This window comes from Sapajus apella, unplaced genomic scaffold, assembly GCF_009761245.1.
Source record: "Sapajus apella isolate SASKATOON/1434 unplaced genomic scaffold, GSC_monkey_1.0 scaffold113, whole genome shotgun sequence".
NCBI lineage: Eukaryota > Metazoa > Chordata > Mammalia > Primates > Cebidae > Sapajus > Sapajus apella.
Genome location: NW_022437053.1, coordinates 4,065,001 through 4,090,440, shown reverse-complemented (window position 1 = coordinate 4,090,440; position 25,440 = coordinate 4,065,001). Strand labels below are relative to the sequence as shown.

General features: G+C 41.3%; 1 protein-coding gene across 3 annotated transcripts in view; it reads left to right on the top strand.

The window, feature by feature from the left end:
• GABRB3 (gamma-aminobutyric acid type A receptor subunit beta3) overlaps positions 1-25,440 on the top strand; it is a 342,036-nt gene that overhangs the window by 280,842 nt on the left and 35,754 nt on the right. For all 3 annotated transcript variants that reach the window (XM_032259965.1, XM_032259967.1, XM_032259966.1), the window contains 2 exons: positions 21,853-21,935; positions 24,834-24,971. In XM_032259965.1, the coding sequence (XP_032115856.1) occupies positions 21,853-21,935; positions 24,834-24,971 (221 nt within the window). The remainder of the gene's footprint in view (positions 1-21,852; positions 21,936-24,833; positions 24,972-25,440) is intronic.

The following is a 25,440-nucleotide window of genomic DNA, read 5'->3' as shown; positions in this document are numbered from 1 at the left end:
AAAAACATGTCCGTTGTGCAGATTGTAGGGTTTACTCTCTACGGAGCTTTATTGAGATGGTGCCACGAATATTTATGGGAATGACTAACTGAGAGTTTTCCTGATGAGAAACATCTCTCTTCAGCTCTCATAACGTAATCACTCAAATCAGGACACCAGGCTGTCTTCCTGAGTCCCATTGAGGAGGCCCTGGACTTCCCTGGTTGCCCTGGAAACCGCCAGGCCTGTCCATGGGGCTCCATCCCAGCAGGTGGTCAATTATTTTGAATATCACCTTGCTAAATGGTGCTCTTAAAAACCTTCTGTCTCACATAGATTTTGCCTGATTTTTGGTTTGCTTTGTTTTAGAACAGAATTTTGTGTGTATCTGTGTGTCTTTCTCTATTTCCTGGCCTCAAAGTGCCTTTGGGATCCTCCAGCAGTGACTGACTGTGTTGAATGGGACAGATGTGGATAGCTTGGAGAAAAGGTGTATCTCAAAATGTTGTGAGCCCACAGCCTTTGAGCTGAGACTCTAACAGCTATACGCGAAATCATAGCAGTGCATATTTAAATCTACACCCCTGTGACTTTCATGCCTCAAGATGGCAGAATGAATTATTTAACATCGCCTCAAATAGAACACGTGAGTGACTTTCTCAGAACCATAGCGGAGAGAGCAGAAGTTGGGATTTTAGTAAAATCAGATGTTTTTATTGGTAAGTGGCACATGTCAACCAGGCAGTGGTGTTCCTTTAAAAAGAGGTTTTCAGCATTTCATGTTTTTGCCTGAAAATGAGACCTATGGTTGTACAGCTTCCGGTAAGTGCATCAGCCGTACCAAAGACGATTCAGAAGTCTTGGGAATGTAGAATGCGGAACCATTTACCTGCCCCCACCCCACAAAATACTGAAGTGAAAGAAGCTGATGTGTGTGTGTAAATGTGTATGAGTTTGTGTGTGTGGGTGTGGGTTGAGTTTTTTGTATGTGTGGTATGTGGTGTGTGTGGTGTATACTTGTGTGGTGTGTGTGTGTTGGGTTTGTTGTGTGTGGGCAGTTTGTGTGGGGTGTGTGTTTTGGGTTTGTTGTGTGGGGGCAGTTTGTGTGGTATGTGACGTGTCCATTTGTATGTGTGGTATGTGTTGTGTTGGTGTGTACTGTGCATGGGTGTGTGTTTTGTGTGGTAATGTGTGTGTTGTATGTGTGTGCGTGTAATGGGGAAGAGCAAAACGAAGCAAATAACAAAAATTAATCTAGGAATTTTGGGCTTTTGAAGCGAAACATGCTATTTGGGTTTTCTCCACTTTTATTTTTGCATTCTTTATCGTTTATATCAGAAGTGGAGTATGTCAGGATATCTCTGTATGTCTTTGTTAAAAGCAAAGACCTTTAACTCTTAAAATAGAATTGTGTAATACATAGAAAAGCTCCATAATAATTTCCTCAACTCTTTGAAAATGCTGGATTTTAAGTAAGAATAAGATAAACCAAGAAAATAAAAATTGCTTGGTCTGTAAGTTTATATGTTGAAGTTAAATAATAATGTGATAATAAGCCATGGGAAACCTTTAGGAGTAAACTTTGTGTAATAACCTAAAAAGCCATAGTCAAAATTATATCCATTATGCCTCTCAAACAGCCTCTTAAATCAATGGATGGATTTCTAAGTAAGTAGCTGTTTTTTCAAGTATAGTACAGTTATACATCTTAGCTCTCTGTTTAGAGCATCACATTTTTGAAACAGTTCTTCAGAGCTATATAGACCTGGATAAGATGTCATAAAGAAAATCTCTGCAGTGCAGACTGACCACTACATTCTTCATGTGTCTAGCAGCCAAATTTATGTCATCTGCTCATTAGAAATGGGCTATTCTAGAAATTTCTGCCTTGGTATTTAAAAACCACATAGCTCTAGAGATTGATTTGAACTTTTGGGCAAAAGATCAAATTAATAAGTCACAACACTGATCATTAAACTCACACACACACATTCTTTGCTATTCTGTGTAAACTCAGACCATTTATATACTGTACATGTGACCTTTGATAGAAAAACAAGGTGTGAGTGCTCACATGGATCCACCACCCTGCATCCTCCCCTTGCCCCCAAGGCCCACCTTCCCTCCACTGCGTTTTTACTGTGGCACTTGCTGGATGCTGTCCTGGCAGGCCAGGAGTGGGCCAGCGTGTGTAACCCAACGATGCCCTGCATCCTTTTGCTGGATAGGTATGATGGCACTGGCCTGGAGGACGTCTGGCACAGCTGAGAGCACCGAAGTTAAATTCCCTATGGTGGAAGGTTTGCAGAGAGCTGGGGTTGTTCCCGCTCTCCTGCTTGTAAGCTGCCGCCAGTAAAAGTCCTGCCCAGCAGAGATCGATTTCCTACTGATTATGTGCTTGAAATACTGGTTGGACTGGCTGTGTCACTGAGACCTTCAGATGGAATTTCTCTCACCCCTGGACACTGGGATTGGCTCTTGCCTTGTCTCTCTAGCCGTAGCCTGCCCTGGTAGGTCAGTCACCACTTAGTTCCTCTGGGCTTCTTTTGTTATTCATGCCCAGACATTATGGGAACAACATCAGTGGGCTTTTGCTTTATCTAGGCTAGATGAAGACCTTTGGCTGTAGATGAGCTGTCCGTGACGCAGGTTTGTACGTCAGCTCAGCCTTATTCTGGGAAATCATTAATCCTTAACTGTGATGACTCTGCAAAAGTAGTCACTGACCACTCATGCAGATGCTTGAGAGTGATCACATTCTCGTAGTGATATAAGGTTGTTTTAAATCATGAGCCAATTTTCCCATGACTCTTGTAGCCCCTTGAGCTTGAAACTTGGGCTAACACTAGCTTGCTCTTCTTACCAGCTTGAGCTCAGCTGACTGAGATCCCTGCACAGGCTTAAGTCAGCATGTGATGGGAGAGAATGCTCTGGACAAGGCATGCGTGCCATCCTGAAAGGAAACATAAGTCCTTGACAGTTTCCTTTGGGCAATCAAACCTTTTAAGGAACCAGGAAGATCTTGGCTAAGAGACTAATGAGGCTTTGTCCTGTCCTAGTCACAGCTTTTCTGTTTTTTGTTTGTTTTTTGATGCTGCCCTGAGGTTTCCTTCTGTCTGTGAGAAGGCAGAGTTATCATCCCTTTTCCTAACTTTCTTTTCAGCCTGTTGGCCCTCTGATGTCATTGAACATCTCATCTTGCATCATTAAGTGTACTTTGTAATGTGGTCTTTTCTTCACGCCATGCATGTTGTATCTTCATATCATTTCCATGATGTTATGAGTTGGCAAGGGGGTTCACAAAATAGTACTCACTTTACTCCAAAAGGCACCTGGGAATCTGAGACTGAGTCATCAAAACAACATAATCCATATTTTGCCTGAGAAGCTTGTTGCAAAATCTGTCGGACGGTATGGTATAAAGTTCCCACTTATGGCTAAAAAATGTTTTAAATTGTCAAAATTGTCATTTCTATACATAAAGATTGAAAGCAATATTAAAATGAAGCCGGAACTTGTATCAGAAGATTCAAATTAAGTCATGGAATTCATTTGACCAGGATCTTATTCTGAAACTGCATTTTGTACGATTGTTCTGTTAAAGTACTTTTCTCCTCAGAAAAGATATAAACGTGCACAGGTATTAGCGCTCATGTGATTTTGATGCAGCCGTCTCTAACTCCCAAACCCTTGCTTTGTCATTGTCTCCCAAATTGTGTAGCTAAAAAGCATGTTGATAAATTTCTTACCAGATGGGATTATGCCAATTTACACTCTCACCAGCAGTAAAGAACATATTAGCTTTAGGACTGTGATACCTGCTTTGGAATTTATTATTTCTGAGGCTACTGTAAGTAATCTATCCATTTCCTTCATCTCTCAAGGCTGGTGAAGATCGCCTGACTCACTAAATTCTGGCTCAGACACTTTCTGCTCCCCACCCCCAGCATGTTCTATTCTCCTCCTTATAAGGACTTTTCTCACCTTCTCTGCAGACTCCCCCCTTGCTTGGATTTGATGAGATTACTTCGTACTTTAATTGGAAACACAGAATCTTCATCTTTGCGTTACAAAGAGCCCACCTGCGCTGTCTGTTGCTCACTGTTTGCCTCCTCTCTCAAAATGGAGAGCGGCTCCCTGACCATTTCCAAAATGAAGTTCCCCTTGGCCCCCTCTCACTACTGGAGGACTTGGCCCCTGCAGTCCTGACCTCTCCCTTTCTGCTACTCTCCCCCTCCCTCACCATGCTTCCGGTACGCACACTTTCCTCCCACTCTTCAGAAACATCAGGCATGCCCCTGTCGCAGGGTCTTTGCACGTGCCCTGATGGATATGGACTACTCTGTGTCTAGATGGTCATGTGCTCCACATCATTGTGATGTAATGAGGTAATTAAGGATTGCCCAACTGTTACACTCAGAGGGAGAGCCCTTCTCTGATCATTCATCACTTTCTATTACATCACCTTTCTGGTTTGTTATCACAGGACTTATCCAGAGCTGACATTGTCAGTGTATTGCATTTCTTACTTTTTGACTCAGTGTTTCCATTCATGATGATGAGGAAGTCACCGTGAGAATATAAACTCTTTGAGAAAAGAATGGTTTCTGTCTTGTTCATTATTCCATCCCCAAATTCTAGAGTAGTACTTGGTGGGGGAAAAAAAGTATGGCATGAGAGTTAACTTTGAATTCCATTTGGTCTTTCTGTAGTACTTACATTCCATTGAACATTTAGATGTTCAATCTCCTGGAATTTATCTTGGTGTAGGATGTGATGCAGCTATACATTTTTGTTCTATTTCTTTCTTTTGAGACAGGGTCTTGCTCTGTTGCCCAGGCTGGAGTACAGTGGCACAATCATGATTCATTGATACTTCCAACCTCCAGGCTCTCATGATCTTCTTGCCTCAGCCTCCTGAGTAGCTGTGACTACAGGGAGAGGCCACTACACCCACCTTTCTTTCTTTCTTTCTTTCTTTCTTTCTTTCTTTTTTTTCTGTTAAGATAGGGTTTTATTATGTTGCCATACTGGTCTTGAACTTCTAGCCTCAAGCAATCCTCCAGGCTTTGCCTCCCAACATGCTGGAATTACAGGCATGAGCCACCACACCCTGTCGAATTATTTTGTTCTTAAATGCTTAGCTGTTTGTCCCAATACTTACCAGATTATTCTTCCACATTAACTTTAGAATCATTTATCAAATTCCTAAAAGTATAGTTTGTGTTGTTTGCTGTAATTATGTGCATTTAGCACTACTTTGGCAAGAGCAAAGCTCTTAACATTTCTTGCTAAACTTACTCCGCTTTTTGAAATTGCGATGCTTTTAGAAGTGGGATCATTGCTCCATTAATTTTCTAGCTGTTTTTCCCTGGTATGTAGGAAGGCTTATGGTCAATTTGTATATAACTACCTTTAAGTATGCATATATCAAAATTACATCTAGCCAGTCTAATCTTTCATGATTTTCTACAGTTGAGTTAATCCTGACGATTTTAGTCTTACAATCATATTGCTTATAATGATAGTTTTTATCTTCATTTTCAGTTGTTATTATTCATATTTCTGCTTTACTGCATTGACTTCAGAACATCCAGAACAATGATAACCAGTGATAACAGTGTTAATGTCAGCACATTTTTTGTTATAATGGATGCTTCTTGTGGCCCATGATGAAGGAGGACTTGTACTTTTAGTTTAACGTAACGATTCCTTATTCTTTTACTTCCATTATTTTTTGTTCCTGATGCATAAATTAATATCTTTAAGTCCACCAACACCACGATGCATTTTGTGCAATTTAGAAATTCACATCAGGCATGTGACCAGTAAGCATGTTAGTGCCAATACTGTCTATGCAGAAGAGCAAGAACAGTGTGAAATAAAGCAATGCGAGCATTTATGCGAATGTGTATCCATGCTAAATCTGGCTTTAGGCTTAACTGTATTAAAAAGGAATTGACAAACTGCCACTGTATTTCATTACAATATTTCTTATTTTACCATCTTCAGCACTAAGAGCTTTACCTATTACCAATGTTAATTAAACAAATTTCTCCAATTTTCTATCTGGTTTTAAAACAATGTTTTATTCTCTAAACTTCTCAACTTTCTGTTTCCTCTGCATGTGCATGAAGATAGACATACAGAGAAACAAAAAGAAGTACATATGCCTTACACAGACATGCTTGGACTTTCTGTTTTTTCCTAAATTTTCTGTTTTTTAAGTAATCAGTCATTTTACTTTAGGACAAAAATTTAGCATAGGCCGTAATTTGAATCAACTTTTAGATCAAATCTGAATTAGACAAAATTACTCCTATTTAGTAGACATCTTCTTTGGCATATTTTATATTCAAAATTATTCACTGCAATTATTCTTAGTAATATTAAATTTTGCAAAAGCCTAAGAAGCAAGAAATCCTCAACTGCCTTTCAAGTGTTAGCATTATATATGACAACCATTATACAATTTATAGAAATATGTTTCCTCATAACTTTTTGACTAGAAATGAGCCAGATATACAATGAACATCAAAAGAATTTTAAGGTTTTAAATTACACAAAAAGTTCACCCACAGGATTTATTGTATTTACATTTACTCAAATCTTTCATTTTTTAACAGTTTATCTAGATTAATTCTGAGAACTATTATACAAAGCTAGTTATCATTTCTAGTTACTTCCTTGTTAGCTATTTTTTAATTAATCTGTGAGTATCAGGTGTTCACTTATGTAAGAACCTTGAGATTAAATACATGAGTATTTTGGCCAGTAACTCAGAAGATTCAGCTGTTTTTATTAAATCAGCAACCCTAAATTAGTCATTTGTGAAACAATGTCACGTAAACAAAGATCATTTTGTTTTGGCTGAGTTATAATTTTATAACCTGTGCCAAATCCTGACACCTCAAAATATCTAGCAGAGACAAATATAAAACCCAGACAAAAATGTCTGCTGACAATTTTGAAGACACTTCTGTTTTCATCTTTTACTTTGGAACTGTAGCAATGGGAAAACAATACAAACCACCAGTTTACTAACAGGTTTACATGCTTAAACTTTATTTGTTCTGATAGGTAATCCAATGAAGGCTGTGAACCACAGTTTTAGGTGAAGCAGTTTCCAGTTTTATTTTGAAGGCCAGACTTGGCTCCAGAGATTGCTGGGGCCAAACAGCACTGCAGAAGATCGTCACTTAGTTTCATCCCACTTTCCTATTTAACAGCAAAATGAGGTCCGTAGGGAGCCCAAACTTCTCCAGATTCTCAAGAATACCGGGGCCCAACAGTATTATAAAAGAAATCAGCTTATCAAATTCTGATTTCCTATTACTACGTTGATACACACACAAACAGTCACCAAAACACAATCCAACTGCTGCAGCAACCAACACATTTCTGGTCACGGAACCAAAATCTGTTGCTGAAATACCAGGGGTTTAGTCTAGGTCTGGCTGCAGGCCACACAGAAAGCCCGTCACTGAGATGAGTGTTGCCAAGGCAGAAGGCTTTCTTCAGCTGCTTCAGCTGAAGACATGGGAGATCAGTCTCAAATCCGTCTCTTCAGCCAACTAAAATTAGAGGTTTATGTGCAGTTTTTGCTATTACTTTTAGTGGAAAAAAAAAACACAATTACTTTTGCACCAACCTAATGTATTAGCAGGGAAAAAAATTATATATGGGAAAACAGGAATTAGGGAGGGATAAGGAAGAGGAGACGGTCAACAGGAAGCAGATCAGGCCATCGTGACGGGTGAGGGTCCGGCGTCATGGTCCAGATGTGGTGAGCCAGTAGGTTTCAGCTCTTTGACACCATCTGAGGGCCCTGATGGTTGGTTTCCTGAGAAAAGGACTCAGGTAAGACAAATGTAAGTGTCTCAGGTTTGAAGAAGGGGAGGGTCAATTTCTACGGTTACTCAAAAGAAACTGTAAACAACAACAGTTCCATGGGACAATTGGGCTAGTTTCAGAATAATTAAATCAAGTGAGTTAACATATTTATCAAGCTAGCTAGTGTTTGAACTGACATTTGTGTGCGTGTGCGTGTGTGTCTGTGTGTGTGTGTTGAGAACATTTCAAATTTATTCTCTCAGCAACTTTGAAATGTATAAAACTCCATTATTAACTATATTCACCATGCTCTTCAATAGAAGAACATATTATTCCTTCCTAACAGATTTTTTAAAAATAATAGGGAAGTCCTTTATTTTATTATGTGACAACATATAGCAGCTGCCTAACCACACAGTGCAGATATGAATAGGGAAGATGGCTCAGAAATAGCAATACTAGTGACTCAAGTAGTTACCTTTATATGATAAAAGGAATATAGTTTTGATTGATTTAAAGGAGTTTTAAAATGCCTTTTTTTATTGAGTAGATTAGTTTTATGTTTTCTTAAATGAATTATTGTATTGAACCAAAAATAAACTAAGTGTAGTTTGTTCACATAATGAATCTACCTGCGAAGACATGCTTACAAATCACCATTTGATAATCATTGCCCCATTCCCCCATCCTCCATTTGCTATAAACACTGTTCTATTCTCTGCTAATATGAGTTCGATTGTAGATTCCACAAATAAGTGAGAATATGTGGAATTTATCTTTCTGTGACTGGCGTAATTCACATAGTATAATGGTCTCGAATTCCATCCATGTTTTCCCAACTGACAGAATTTCTTTCTTTATTAAGACTGAATAGTATTCCATTGAGGTGGTGGTGGTGGTGTATGTGTGTGTATCATTTAAAAATCCATTTATCTGTTGATGGACACTTAGGTTAATTCCGTAACTTGGCTACTGTTAATAGTGCTTCAGTGAACTTAGAGGTGCTGACATCCCTTTAGCAAATTGATTTCAAATCTTTTGGGTAAAAACCCAGAAATGGGATTGCTGTAGCATATGGTAATTTTATTTTCTGTTTTTTGAGTTTTCCATAATGGTCGTACTAATTTGCATTCCTACCAACAGTGTGCAAGGGTGTCCTATTTTCCACATCCTTGCCAACATTTATCTTTCATCTTTTTGATGCTAGTCATACTGACAGGTACTAGATGTTATCTCATTGTGGTTTCGATTTGTGTCCCCCTAATGATTAGTGATGTTGAACTTCTTTTCATGTCTTTTTGGCCATTTGTAATGGCCCTTTATCTTTTGAGAAATGTCTCTTTAGGTCCTTTGCCCATTTTTTAAATTCAGATTTTTTGTTTGTTTGCTTTCCCGATATTGAGTTGTTTGACCTCCTTAATATTTTGGATATTAACCCCGTGACTTGCATATATTTCTTCCAGTCTGTTGGTTGTCTCGGTACAGTGTTAATTGTTTCTGGTATAGAAGATTTTTAGTTTGATGTAGTCTCATGTCTCTATTTTTGCATTTGTTGCATCAAATCAATTTTTAAAAATCATTAAAATAATTATTTAGACTAATGTCATGTACTTTTCCCCATGTTTTCTTTTAGTAGTTTAACTGTTCATAGTTACATTTAAGTTTTAATCAATTTTGAGTTGATTTCTGTATATGGTGTGAAGTAAGGGTCCAGTTTCATCCTTCTGAATGTGAATATTTAGTTTTCCCAGTATTATTTATGGAAGAATTTCATTTGTGTCTTTTTTCATTTCATATACAGTCTCTTAAATATATTAACAGATTATATATCTTCTTTTGTGTGTATTTTGTCCTAACATGAACCAAGTGGATCTCTCTCTTTTTGTATGTTCTGCAGTGGATTATATTGTATGGGAAATTTCTATACTGGAAAGGGTTGATCTTCCTTTAAGTATTTAAAGACTTACCCATAAATATATCATTTATATGAAATTTTTTGGGGGGAAGATTTTATAAATGCATGCTACTTTGAAAAGGATCTTTAGTAACATTTTCCACCCTGGCACACAGGGCTTCAGTTTCTGCAATGCTTCTTGGTCTCTAGGTTTTCTGCTTGCATTAATCTTGAGGATTCATGTTTTTTTAGGAAGATGCCATTTTTATTTGGACTTTCTAATCTAACCCCTATGTTGGGTTGTTCTGCAGTGTGCAGGTATATCCACGCCGACCCCCAAAGGCTGAGGAAGCTGTGAGGCTAAAGAAAGAGGCTGACAAATGCAGTTTCTTAGAAAGACACATTTAATGAGAACTTGTGAACAGGGGCCATGTCTTTGTCTCAGGCAGCAGTGAGACAAGATGGTGGATCCTCACACCACTGCCCTTGATCTAGGGCTTATACACCATAGGGAGGGAATGTGTAGGACAGTTGAAGTTGACCTGTCAGGGAGAGGCAAGAATGCTATGTAAATCTGCCTAAGGGCAGGATTTATGGTAAAGGCTCTTTTGACCTAAGGTCAACATTTATGGTAACAGTAGAAAAAGTAGAAATCTTCGAGGCATTCCTGGAACAGGGGTTAATCAAAAGTCAAAATGGCAGGTTACCATCGAAAGTGGGGTTGCTTTAGGCTCCACATGGGTGGTAACATCAGCAAAGTGGCAGACTAAAAAGCTCCAAGCCCTTGTCCTCTCACAGAAACATCAAAACAAAACAAAAACTAGAAGCTATCTGAAACAACCTTGTAGAAGCTCTGGGAATCAATTTAAGGTTCACAGTAACCAATCAAATGCCCAATCAAGAAAAAAGCCATATTAAAAACAATAGGAAAGTTTTGTGGCATTTTTCACTTGCCGTTTCCCCCACCCACATCCTATGGCAGCGATTGTTTTGGTTTTGAGCAGGCAGCAGCCTAGTTCCCAGTACTCCCTCTCCTACCAGAGGAAGCAGAGCAGATCTTATTTGCAAATTATTGTGTACATATGTTCCAAACTATCTGGACGATGCCTGAAGGACTGAAGCAAGATGTTCATCTCAGCTTTACCTAACTCAGAATGCAAGCAAAAGAAGGGTCAGGCAGTGCTCATAAAGGCTACAGGGTGAAGACAAACCTGAAGATGGCTGGGATGTGAGATTTTGGATGGAAGCATAACATAGACCATTTAAAGCCCAAAAGAGAAGCTGGGATGAGACTCTTAGATAAATTAGATCATTCAAAAACAGCCACAGAGATAGAGGTACTTAAAAATCCATTCTCATGTGTAGGCAAGAGGCATGCTGGGAAGAGTCCTAAGGAACCTCCAAGTTTTGCTTTTGCCTAATCCCTAGGCTCAGAGGAAAGTGTTTACAAAATCTGCAAAGACTGAGATAGAAGGCTGTTCTTTTTTTTGTTTGTGTGTTTTTGGTCTGTTTGTTTCAGCTCTTGGCACTTAAAGAAATTCTTGTTAAAACATTTTCCAGGCATGGTGGCTCATGCCTGTAATCCCAGTGCTTTGGGAGGCCAAGATGGGAGTATCAGTTGAGATTAGGAGTTTTAGACCAGCCTGGGCAATGTGACAAGACCCCAACTGTACCAAATAAATAAATAAATAAATTTTAATAAAGAAAGAAAAAATCTAGCCAGGCATCGTGGTACATGACTGTAGTCCCAGCTACTTGGGAGGCTGATGCAGGAAGATCGCTTGAGTCCAGGTGTTTGAAGCTACAGTGACCTGTGGTCACACCGCTACACTCAGCCTAGGCAATACAGTGGGATCCCATCTGTAGTAAATGAATGCATAGATAAATAAATTAAAAACATTGGCTAAACATGAGCTAAAGCAACAGAGACTTCGCTGATTAAACTGGGCAAGAAATAATGTTTTCAAAAAAAGCTTAGAAATGACTCAAAACAAATGGAGTGATAAAGTTAAAAGCAGCAAACCCTAGGCAAAGGAAAGAATCTGATTTTCAGGGTGACGGCATTATAATAATGAAATGCCCAGTTTTCAGGAGAGAAACAGCACAAAGCATAAAAAGAAAGAGGAAAACATGGCTTAGTCAAAGGGACAAAATAAATTGGCAGAAATCTAAATATTGGTCTTACTAAAGACTTCTTACTCTTTATTCAAATAGGTAAGGGAAAACATGGAGAAAGAGCTAAAGGAAACAGGGAAAAAAGATAATAGCCATCCTATTTTTTTGTGGTTTTGACTTGTATTTCCTTAAACCACAATGAGATGCTACATCACACACATTAGGATGGCTATTATAAATATATTTTAAAATGAAAAGAACAAATGTTGGCAAAATCAAGAAAAAATGGGAATCCTTAGGGATTGCTGATGGGAATTTAAATTTATTCAGTCACTGTGGAAAGCATTATGGTGGTTCCTCAATATTTAAATATAAAATTAGCATATTATCCACAATTCCACTTCCAGATATATACAAAAGAGGTGACCCAAACAGATATTTGTACGCCAATGTTTATAGTGGGATTATTCATAGTAGCCAAAAAATGGAAACACTCCGAATGTCTACCAACAGATGAATGGTTAAATCAAATATGTTATATCCATAACATGGAATGTTTTTCAGTTTTAAAAAGGTATGAAATTCTTGTACATGCTACAACATGGGTGAACCTCAAAAACAATGCGGTAAGTGAACTAAACCAGGCAGAAAAGGACAAACATTTCACTTATCTGATTTCACTTATATGTGGTGACCAATAGAATAGGTCAATTCATAGAGATAGTATGTGGACTAGAGATTACCTGGGCCTGGGGTTGGGGTAATTGATGTTATTATTTAAAAGGTACAGAGTTTCTGTTTGAGATGATGAAGAAGTTCTGGAAATGGATAGTCGTTTTGATTGAACGCCAGTGTCAATGCACTGAGGCATACACGTAAAAATCACTAAAATGAGACATTTTATATTGTGTGTATTTCATTTTCTTTAATTTTTTCATTTTATGTTTGTGTTTAATTCACTGATTTGGATGCAGCTTGGTTTTGCTCTAATAAAGCTCAGTTACATATCTGTTTTATCCCCTCAATTATCTGTCATCTCCTCTGTTTTCAAAGCTTCGTTTTTCTACCTCTGCCTTTGAGTAGGTTTTACAAGTTTGCCCTCTACTTTCTACTCAAAGTAGGGTCACCCTGGTTAGCATCATTATCTGGGAGCATTATCTGGGAATTTCAGAATTAAAGAACCACCCAATTCTAGAATCTGAATTTTAACAAGATCCCTCAGAAACTTATGTTCCCATTAAAATGTAAGAAGCCTTCCATGCCATTAAAGGATTTTCAGCCATGTTAATTACGTTGTCTTTGTCTTCAGAACAGATTTCAATTTGGCATTTGTGGCTGGGGTTTCTTGCATTCATCTCTCAGTGTTATAGCTTCTTCTGTCTATGTCTTCATTGCAGAATGTTCTTTTGTCTCCCTGTTTGTTCTTCTTGAAAAGAGGCCGTATCCACTCATACCTTTTAGTAACCACTCACATCATCTGTATTTTTCAGCTTTCACTTTCTGTGCTGCCATTGCTTTTCATAGGACACCTCTTTTATTCAGAATGTTTGTGCCTAGGTGGGACAGATTCATAGAAGCAAAGTGACTTTCTAGTGATTATGGAAACAGTGGTCTTGACTTCAATTTCACTATCATGTTGGAAGCTGTGGCCTGTAGGATAGAAGTGTGAAGATCAGGTTAAGGCGCTCCATTTGCCTGATTGTCACTTAACTAGGGTAGGTCTTTCTGTCTGGCTGCTGAGTTATAGCTAAGCCATGAAGTAAGACATACTGTGTGGTACTTTGGGTAGAGTCTTGAGTGACCTTTTCTATCCTGGCATGCATGTCTTCCTCCAGCTGTGACAACTCACCTTCTAGCCTCTGGCTTCCATGCATTTGACCATATTCCCCCAACCACATTCATCCAGGGACTTGTGTCCTCTGAGGCTGGAGACACAGACAGCAAGCTATTATTTTTGCCCTGACTCATGGCAGTTTGCATGGTGATGGGGGTAGTCTATAATCTGTGTAACTACCAGCCAGTCACAGTGGGCTATTGACTGGAACATTAGAAGAGCTATATGTTTTAATATTAGTTCATTTAAATTAATTTAAAAGAATTAATTTTAAATGTAGATCAAAAGAGTCACACATGGTTGGTTATGTTTTGTACTGCAGTTCTAGATTGTGAAACCCCGAGTACCGTAATTAGATCCAGACAGTTGGAGTGACTCCAACTACTTTAGTGATTGCTTCAAGCTGTTTTCTCTTTTCCTCTTCAGAGGGTTGAACCTGCGGTGTGTTAAGAACTTCTCAGTCCGTTCTCTGGGCAGTTCCTTTCTTTCAGGTGTTCTAGAATCTGGCATACACCTTTTGCTCTGTTTGGAGTACTGTTGCCATATTCTTTGAAAATCAAGCGGAGGTACGTCGGGCCTGTCTCATTTGCCTATTGGGACTACTCATTCACAAAAATTAGTATTCCTAAATGGTCGTGGAGTTATGCTTCAGTATAGAAACAGATGCTCCTATTTTAGAAAAAATGCTGTTTGCTAAGGGTTTTGCTATCTTATAACACTCCTCGGAACTATCGGGTTGTGATTCCTAGTAATGACAAGAGAATTTATGCCTTTATATGTGTGCAGTTACTTGTGCTGATTATTGTACCAGTTATCTGCTGCCACAAGAGTACTGTGTAACAGTCAGCTAGAAAGCCTCAGTGCATACAGTGACCCCGAAGCGCTCATTGCTTGTGTGTCTGGGTTGTTAATGAGCGTCTCTGCTGGTTCTGGCTGGCTCTCTCACAGACTGGGTGGAGGGGACCCATTAACCTGCCTAGGGTGGTCTCTGGAAAGATGAATGGTTGCCTGTCTTGCTCTCCGTGTTCATTCTTCTGAAACCAGCAGACACTTCTGGGCCTGGCTTTCTCACAGCAGAGGCAGAAGCGGAAAATCCCAGAAAGAGAACACATCTTGGGACCTAAGCATGGGACTGGCACATGGTCACTTCCAGCCATTTATATCAGATAAAGCAAGTCACAAAGTTGGCTCACATTCAAGAGGTGGGCACACAGCCAGCTCCTCTTTGGTGAGACGGGTTGTAATGACATGGCTGAGAGTGGATTCTGGAAAGAGGAAAGGAATGGGCTGCTGACACAACTCAGCTTACCACAATGATTTTCCAGCAGCATCCTCAAGGAGTTTCCATAGCAAAAGCCTTTGGACAGTTCTGTGAATGTGTTTTCTTAGACATGTTGTAAAGCAAAACAAAAATCGGGATAACCAAAAATGTTGGCCTATGTCCTGTGACTTCTTCACATTGAATGATAAGCATTTGGTCCAGAAAAATGCTTGGCCTGAATTACTCGACTTAGGTCCTCCCTCCTATCACCTGAGTTCCTTTTCTTGGAAAAATAAATGATAGCTTCCCCCACAAGCCAATGCCTCCTGCCTCGGGGGAGTGAGAAATGAAGATGGCAGTGACTTGCTGTAGGGTGACTGCACAGGTTTAAATGGTTACCTATGAAGCAGTACCTTGGCTGTGGTACTGACCCGTGGCCATAGATACAACTCTCGCCCAGATTTCTTGAACACTTGGGCATCTTGAGTGCAAGCCAGAAGTCACACCAGAGGAGCTACCAACTTGCTTCCAAGTCCTGTTAGCTTTATAAGATTGTGATGGGAGATCCAGGACTCCACTGAAGGCGGCGTTTTCATTGTGGTCCTCCCTGCAGCTGAAGCCAGAAAGCTGTCACACACTGACATTGGATTCAATTCCACAGGACTGAATTCTGCAGGTAAGAACTGAATTCTGCGACATAGACTCACGGAGACCACTCGACCATAAAAAAAGGGGATTCTTAGCCTCTTGACCAGTGAGCCCATGGAGGCTCTGAGAGTCCATACCATGCACAGCCAGAGCTCGTGCGGGGCGTGCTTCTCAGCGGGAAGGTGTCCCCGCTGACTCTTACATTTGGGACATAAAGCCACGAAGGTCACCTGTTTCTCTTTCCATGTTTTGCTCAAGTCTCACACTTCAGCTTATGCCTGGTCCTCTTCTCACGAAGTCATTTATTCTTTGAATATTTACAGGACACTTACTCTGCCTGTGTGGTCCGGGGGCGGAGGAGGGAGCGGCTGCCGTCCTAGGTACTGTGGAGAGGACCCTGGATGGGGGAATAAAGTCCTGCTCTTGTGGGCTCACCTGGGGGTGAAAGAGGGGTCAGCAAGCTCGTAAATAATGGACGTTCTGATGTGTAGGTGTAATGAAATGTAATGAAAACATTATAAAGGAGGAAGCTGAGGAGAGAGAGAGACCAAGATAGTTTAGTTCCAGAAACTTCTCTGAGAAAGCTGGTCCAGGACGTTGCCATCCAGTGAGCAGCCAGGGACATCAGAATCAGTGCTTGCACTGGAAAGTTTAATCTTTGCTCTCCATTGTTTACAGTGGATCAAAAATATTCACACAAATGGGGATTGCTAGAGTCATACATTGCTGGATTCACTCTAAGCATGAGTCCCAGAGTCTGACCACACCCAACCTTCCCCAGCAGCACTGACAAGGAGCACTTTCTACCTAGGTCAACAGGTGGACGCTTCAGACAGAAGTCTGTCAGAGTAAGCATGTTTCTGACCATCAGACAACAGCATTTCCACAGCCGCTCTACCAGGTGACATGCAGAGAAGTTCATATTTGTGCAATTCATCAAGACTTTGCATCCACCCTTATGATTTATCAATTTGTGAATATTTAAAAAATAGAAATGCTGATTCCAGAAGCTAGTTCACAAACTTAAAACAATTGAGACAAAATGAAAACGCTTCAACACACTGACATCCGTGAATCTTGACCTCTGACTCAGGATTTCTCACTCAGGTGTGCAGGGAACGGTCTCTAAGGGCAGTTGAAGGCAGCGCCCAAAGACGGTGCACCACCATGTATCTCAAAATATGATTTTACACTTACTAGAGCTAGTGCTCTCCTTACAATTTCATTTCTTACATTTTAATAATTTTAATCCTTTTTTTTTCTTGAGATGGAGTCTCACTCTGTCACCCAGGCTGGAGTGCAGTGGTGCAATCTTGGCTTACTGCAGCCTCCTCTTCTGGGTTCAAGTGATTCTCATGCCTCAGCCTCCTGAGTAGTTGGGACTACAGGCACCTGCCATTACACCCTGCTATTTTTTTTTATTTTTAGTAGAGACAGGGTTTCACCATGTTGGCCAGGCTGGTTTCAAACTTCTGACCTCAGGTGATCCCCCTGCCTTGGCCACCCAAAGTGTTAGGATTCCAGGCGTGAACCACCATGCCCAGCCTAATACTTTCAGTTCTTAAACATATCTTTAGACATATATGTTTGAAAAGTGGATTAAATGTCACTATAGTTACTGCAAGAATAGCATGTAGAATATTTGTTTTCTGTATTTATTCATTATATCTCCAATTTGACATATATAATGAGAATATTATGGGTATATGTGTGTATGTATATACCTGTGATATGTGTATCAATATTTACATCTCTGTCTATATAAATTTATCTACTTTATTGCTCTTCATTCAAAACAATACTCTCACTTCCTGAATAGGCCCTTAAAAGTTGAATATATTTTGTATTTTTAAGGTAAAAGAGGTAATGTAGACGTAGTGGAGCATAGGGTTCAAACTGCATGCATCTGAATGCCCCATCTGCCTTCCAGCGGCTTTGGGAATGTGGTCAAGCTGCTTACTCTTTTCCAAACCTTGGTTTACTCATCGGCAAAATGGCTATAATAATAAGGCTCTATAACATGGCTGTTGTGAGATCAAACGTGTGTATTAAAGTGCTTGGCGCAGAAGTGGACACTGAGGAAGTGCTCAGCCAGCGTTCCGTAAAGTACAGGTGTGACTGGCAGTTGTCCTGGGTGCTCCGGATGCTGAACGAGCGCCATCCGTGTGACGCTGTCCAGGCCTCTGGTCCTCACTCTTCTGTCTCTTCGTCGACTTTTTTGTTTGTTTTTTCTTTCTACTTTCAGCATTTTCAAAGTGTGACTCCTTGTAAAGAAAGGATGTATTGGACACAGCTGCGTCTTCTGCCCCTTGGCCATTATGTTTCTCTGCTTCTCTGTCAGAAACGTGCCTTGTAGCCACAGAGACGCTAAGCACTGCCGTCTCTCAGTCATAAAACAAGAAACAACCGAAAGAAAGACAGGAATCTACGGAAGAGTAATACTGGGAGAGTCTGACCCAGTCCTCTCGGATGCCAGCTGCTGAGCTTCCGTAGGAGTAGCAGTGGAATTCTCCAATCACAGAGGTTGCAGGTGGTGCTAGATGTTGGTTAAATTATTCTGGCGGGACGGAAAATGTGTATGTATTTATTGGGGAAAATATAAAACCATGAGTGTGAGTGTTGGGGATGACACAGGCCAGATGTCACTGTGGCCTGTCTGCCCTTGGTCGATGTCCCTGCCCTAGGCTGGAGCTCTCAGTTCTGCCATCTGTGAAATTCCTCTTTCCACACTGTCCCCGGGTCCATTCACTCAAAAGGCCTGCTCTCCCAACCTGTGCTGAGTTTAGCCAATGTGGTTGGGGCATGTTTCTGCTCCACAGCTCACTTCAGCTCTCTGCCCCCAACCCCACCCTCTCTCTTTTTGCGTTTTCGTCCCAGCTGTTCAGCCAGTTCTTGTATCTTGATGATTACCTTTCGTAGCATGAGCAAGAGCAAGCTCGTGTGCCTCACTCTCCACCCAGAGCGTTTTCTGAGTATTTCTTCCAAATGAAGAAAAGCAGTGAGGAGATGTGTCTACCTTATCCGTGACATAAAAATAAAAAAGGGGGCTCCTTTGCTTTTCTTTTTTGTCGTGTAAATTGACAGTTTGTAATTGTATAGATTTATGGGTGTTGTGACGAGGGAGTTGTGTGGGGAAAAGAATTTGTGGGGTATGCAGTGATGCTACAATTCATGAATGCAATGTGAATAATTAAACCAAGCTGATCAACGTGCCCGTCACCTCACATACTTAACATTGTTTTCTGGCAAGAACATTTGAAGTTTAGCAATTTGAAATGTATTGGCGATATTCACCATGCTGTTCAGTAGAATGCACAAAAACAGAAAACACATTCTCCCAGTTTGCAGTTGTATACCCATTGCTCATCACCTCCCCTTCTCCAGCATCTGTCCTCACCACTCTACTCTCCACTTCTGTAAGTTCATAGTTTTAATTCCATGTACAAGTGAGAACATGTGGTATTTGTCTTTCTAGGCCTGACTTACTTCACTTAGCCTAATGTTCTCCAATTCCATCAATATTGTCACAAATTTCAGAATTTCCTTCTCTCTCTCTGTTTTGTTTTGTTTTGTTTTGTTTTGCTGTTCTTGTTTTTTTTGAGACAGTCTTGCTCTGTTGCCAGGCCAGAGTGCAGTGGCGCAGTCTCGGCTCACTGAAACGGGGCCCATTTTATAACCAGCATGACAGCAGAATGAGAAGACTTGGACGGCTATTGAGCTTGGTGTACTTGGTGGGAAAGGGGCATGCTGCCACCAATTCTTCCAGCCTCAGGTTCCCCTTCTGCTCCAATAATGAGACCACTGCACGTGGTGTCCCCAGACAGTTTGGGCATGTTTATGTTCGTGCATGCGTGTGTGTGTGTGTGTGTGTGTGTGTTTAGGGGTGGTTTGAAAAGTGAATAAGAAAACAGACAGTAAGAAACAGTTATGTCAATTATTGACTCAGTTCAAGTGAGTAGGTATATTCCAAAATATATAAGAAAATTTTAAAGTTTCATCATTGTCAGTGATGTTTTTTTTCTCTTCTTCTTCTTCATAAGATTTCATAATTTTAGCAGCACTTTATTCTAATTTTGCATTATAGGCATCTGGTACGTACGTGGGGTTGTCAATCTGCCGTAACACATGCCAGAGTTTAAAAGTATGGGTCTGGAACTTCAGTTGGCTAGAATGTTAAATGCTGTAGAAAAATATGCCAAAGAGCTGTGTGTTGATTTGGGATCGTAGAATGTGATACACTCCTTGACTACACGGATAAGGGGAAGGGTTATGACATTTGGAAGGAGCAGACTTTCACCACTGGCATGGATCTTACTGAGTATGTCTGCATGGCCCATGCATGCTATTTGCATTAAAAAATGAGCATTGACCCCTGTTTGCTAAATATGTTGACATTTATCCTCACTGCTTCTCTGTCATTGGAAAGTAGAACTTTGCTCAACCTCCTTGCTCAACCAGATGCTAATTGAAGGGCATACTTCACTCCATTATTTCTGTGCACCAGCATTTAGGGTAAATGAGACAGGGCCCTCAGCATTGGCACATGCCTGGTGTTGGACAGATGTTTGGGTTAGGCTCTGTTGGTAAGAGTTGGGCTTGCTCTTGTTACCTGCAGCATTACTAGGTTTGTTGTGAATATTCCTAAGGAAGGGCCATTCAGAGAAAGCTCAACACTGGGCTTCAAGCGAGATGAAACCTTGAGGACAGCTGGGGATTGAAGGTGACTCTAAGGGTCTCAGGAGAAAGCAGTCTCACATTTTCATTATCACTCCCTGTCATGGAATGGGCATAGCCAGGACTGCTGGTTACAAAACTCCTGCACAAGCTTTGAGAGGCTGCTGCCTGGAGAGGTGGAGCACACGTTCAGCAAGCCCGTCCGCTGGGGCCTGAGCCACAGCTGTGACTGCGTCCTCAACTCTGCTCACTGCTCCTCCTCTCCCTCTGTGATGCTTTCTCATCCTTTGCTCTCCAGTTTGAAAACAGCATCACAGGCCTGTGAACCCTGGCCTTACAGATGCCCTCACTCTCCTCATTCCTGTCAGTTCATTCTACGGAAGAGAGTCTCTTGAACTCCATCCTGCCTTTCAACTCAGGCCATGTCATGTGTCATCACCCACTCCTGGTTTGCTGTCTTTGACTCAGGAACCCACCCCCGTCCAGTCACCTTTGACGGTGGTGGGGAAAGGGCGGGGTTCTAGAGCTGTGTAATGTAAAATATAATAACCCTAATAGCTGCATTTTCAAAGCAGCTTTGAGAACGCTGGCCTCCCTAAGACGAGGCTGTAGACAGAGTAAGAAATGGGTTCGACGTTTCTAGAAGTATTGTTTCTCAGTGTAGAGTTGGTTTAATTATTGCATGATGGAGCCTTAACTGTGTTTGGGAAGAAATTCTTTCCATGGCTTTAGCTGGCCCCAAGGAAACTTAACCCACCCAATTTTGGTTCATAATTGATAACATAGAAGCCAGATACTCTCTCTGAAAAGATAGATGATCTCACAGTAAAAAAATAAAAAAAAAAATCTGTAATATTATGATCCAGCCCAACAGACAACTGTAATAAAAGAGAAGGAAGCAGAGTGAGGTTTAGAGTTCCAAAATGCACCTGTAGCTACTTTAACACTTCTCATGGAAAGTCAAAGACCTCAACCTCATCTTGATTGGTGGTGTCCGGCACATGGGCTTTCTCTGTTCTAGAGAGGTTAGAGAGCCTAGACACTAGAAGAAAAACAGAAATTGAAGGTAAGAACTTCCTTCAAAACCCCTTTCTCTGCCCTTGATTGTCCAAAGTCCATAAGACACAGTGAAGAAATGGGGAATCTAAGGTTTTGGATACAATATGGTGAGTATAGTTAAGTCACCAAGTGCTGTATACTCAGAAGTTGCTAAGAGGGTAGATTTTGCGTTTTCATCACACACACAAAAAGCTAAATAGGTGATGCAATACGTATGTTAATTACCTTAGTTCAGCTATTTCACAGTATATACATATTTCAAAACATCATGCTGTATATTGCAAATACATATAATTTTTATGTAAGTCAAACAATTTTACAAAATATAATAAAATCAAGTTTCTTTTTTTTTTTTTTTCTTGATATATCTGGTCTCTGTTATGCTGAAGAGAGCTTCTTATTTCTCAAGTTTCTCTCGCTGGATAGAGTAAGATGTTTGGCAATGTGTACCTGGGGAGGGGTTCCACAGGGGCTTCTCCTTGTTTATTTAGGGGCATCTCCCCGCTGCATCTCTCAGCCCCTCTTTAATACCTTCCCTCACCCTTTGTATTTCAGAATCACCACAACAGCAGCATGCATGATGGACCTCAGGAGATACCCACTGGACGAGCAGAACTGCACTCTGGAAATTGAAAGCTGTGTGTATCCGTGTCTGTGCTTTTTTCTCCTTCTGCTTGTAGTTTAGATCCTTTTGTCATTATTTAGCATCTTTTTTCAAGGCATCCATAATTTTTTGACATAGTTTTTAAGTATCTTAAAAATTGGAGATTTGAGTCTCCACTCTGCAAATTTTACTGTCAGAGAAAGAGAAAGAGAGAGAGAGACTCAGTATAAAAGAGTTCTTCATTCTAATCTGATTGAGAGAGTCTGTTTGCTGTGCTGAAACGTAAGAAAACAAATGCCCCTCATTTCGGTCCATTCAGTGAGAGGAGAGCAAACACCGAGATGCTATTTTCCTGCAATATGCTTCATCACACATGAGTGGTTGCACTGCTGGGACCCTGGGCAGTCGGAGTAAAACTCATTTTCCATCAGGAGCTCAGCTTTACAAGCAGGCTATTTCTGTATCTCGGCAGTTTTCTTCAATCTGGGTAGTATTCAGATGCTTTATTGATAATTCAGCACTGAGTGCTCCTGTATGAGAGATGAGAGCTGCATCCGTAACATCCAGCCACGTCCCTCCTGCTGCCCGAACCACACCGCCTGGCTTGTCTTGGATATTGTTTTTGTTATTGCTTATCTTGGCCTATTATGAACTGGTTTATAGCTGGTCTCAATTGGATTTAGGCTTGTCAATATTTATATTGAATTTTGGGGGGATAAATGACTTTGACTTTGCAGTACCACTTGATAAGACTGTGGTGAGAAGCGAATGTCTTTGTGAATAAACGTACTGAGAAGCTGCACTGGCGGTGGGCTAGGGTAGATCCTGGGTGGGACTGGCCCACGGTGCCCCCCACTTCCACCTCACATCACTGTCGTGTTTTCAGAGCTGTGCTTTTACAGAAGATGAAAGACATAAAGCCATGTCAAGTGATGCATAGTTGAATTCTCTGGGGTCATTTACCTTAGAGGACAGAAGGCGCAGGAGAAAGATGATTTCCCAGTATTTGAAGGACGATCTTAAGAAGTTAACTGGCTTCAGTGTGGCCAGAGGGCACAACTCCAATGAGTCAGTGGAAGTTTCAGGAAGGCCAATTTGGAATCTAAATAAGGCAGCAGCTCCAGTTTCCGCTGTCAGGGCACACGGTTCGTGACAACTGAGAGAGGGGACTCTGCCACTCTGCATGGGGGGGGGTGTGTGATGAGCAGGATGGTCTGCTGTAGAAGAGGTTCCCTCCATGTGCGAGGTCCCTTCTCTGCAAAGAATCCATGGTTTAAGTATTTCAGTGGAAGGAAGGATTCTCCTGATTTTCTTGTGATCTGACTACACACATCTGTGTGTTGGGAATAGACAAAAGATAATTCCACACTTAAGGGCAAAATCATCACCCCACAAATTTATCCAGCAAATACTTGCTAGACATCAACTCTTTGTAGGCATGGTTGTAAGCACAGGGATATTTAGAGATGACAGACAAAACACCTGCCTTCGTGGAGCTTACAGCCTAAACAAGACAGGAAACCATTAGAACAAAATCAAATAGTGGTAAGTGCTTTGAAGGAAGTAAAGTCTGATAAAAGCATTGTAAGTGGTGATGAGGTTGCCTGTGAGATGGAATGCCAGGGAAGGCTTCTACAAGAAGGTTTTATTTCAGCCAAGATGCAGATGTGGGAAAGAATGACCTATGTGAAGATCTGGAGGTGTGTCCCTGGACAGGACCCAGAATCCCTGAGCACAGCATGCTGGTCTGAGCTGTAATAAGAGACCAGGGAGGCCTGGCTGGGTGAATGAGGAATAGGGGCTGAAGGCCCACAGGGGCCTGGCTGTAGGTTCTTAGGGTTCTCATAAGGAGTTTGGACTTGTTTTGCTATTAATAATTTCACTGGGAAGCATTTGCAGGTTTTAAGCAGAGTATGCCACTTACCATATGGAAAGATGCATGTTTTATTGAAGAGAGGACAGTGGGTGGGACCAGGGAGATGGCATTAGCTGTTGGGAGCACCTCGTGCCCACCCCAAAGCTTTGGTCCATTTGTTTGACTAACATTAAATATTGAGTGAATGTCTTTTTCTTGTATTTTATGTTCAAATTAAAAAGTCTTTTATGTTAAGATGATACTGTTCCCCCAATCTCTGTTTCAATTGATCTTATTGACAAAGTTGACCTAATGTTTTAAGAGACTCCTGGGTGTTACGAGTGACAATGGACTGTATTGTCCCATGTACTCATTCTCAAGAAGCCATAGTTAATCACCATGTGAACACGAGCACTGTGCTAAAGCTGGATTTGAGCTAGAATCCAACTAGCACCACTGTTCTTTCTGATGAGACCACCTGTGCACATCTCCAGGGGTCAGGAGTATCCCAACAATAGGTGTTTCTAATGCTGGCAAACCTTGTGGCCAGGAAGAGCTGATAAAACCATCCAAATATGCCCCGGAGAACATGCCGTTTGCTCTGAGCATTCCTCATGTAATCAACCGCTGATTGGTGAAATTCACACTCAGTCTTTGAACTTTGAACACTCTCAAAAGCTCTTGAAAGGAGTTTGCCTTTCCAAAATCCTTCATACTTGAGTTCTCACTTTCTCTTAAAACTGCCTTATTCGTGTCAGTTGAGATGTATTTTAAATTCATCTCTATGTGGTGTCTGGGTCAGCTCTAAAGTTACATTTCGCAAATAGGACTCTGGTCAGAGCGCCCATTCTACCCAGCTTCTCAACTTTTCAATACCAGCCTGGCACAAACAAAATGGCAGCCATAACACGAGACTATTGGAAAGTCAGTTCTTTGGCGACACTTCCCCTAGACAAGCACATTAAGCAAATCTACTCTAAACCTAGCAGAGCCGCGACCTCCATGTTCATGATCATTTATTTAGCCGTGCGCCTAAACGAAGTGGTGATGTTTCCATCCCCCTGCTTCTCTCGGCAGATGGCTACACCACGGATGACATTGAATTTTACTGGCGAGGCGGGGACAAGGCTGTCACCGGAGTGGAAAGGATCGAGCTCCCGCAGTTCTCCATTGTGGAGCACCGTCTGGTCTCGAGGAATGTTGTCTTTGCCACAGGTGAGCCCTGCGTCCACCTGCAGTCCCTTCGGGGCAGCGGCTCCATGGGTGTGATGGAGTGATGAAATACACTGCAACAGACTCGCGGCACAGGATCGTTGAAGGAGTGCTGTCATCAGTCACCCGTCACACACCCCTGCTCTCTCTATCTGCAGGAGAGTGAGAGGCTTTGATGGGAAGGAGGGACCACCTACGGAGGAGATGCTCTCTGGGCTGGTTGTTGAAAAGACAGGATGAATTTCACCAATCAATGTTTGCTAACGTAAGGATCTCCCATCCTTGGGCAGACAACAGGTCACTGATGACCTTGGAGGCAGGAAGGAAGGAGGATGAGCAGAGGAGGCGGGTGCTGTTTTCCCGGGAGTAAGCGGCCTTCCCTCAGTGGGGTTAGCAGCCAGCCTTGGTGGTCCGGGAACTTGCGCCACCTCCAGTCCACCTTGCCTCAATACACGTGGTCATCATCTGATGT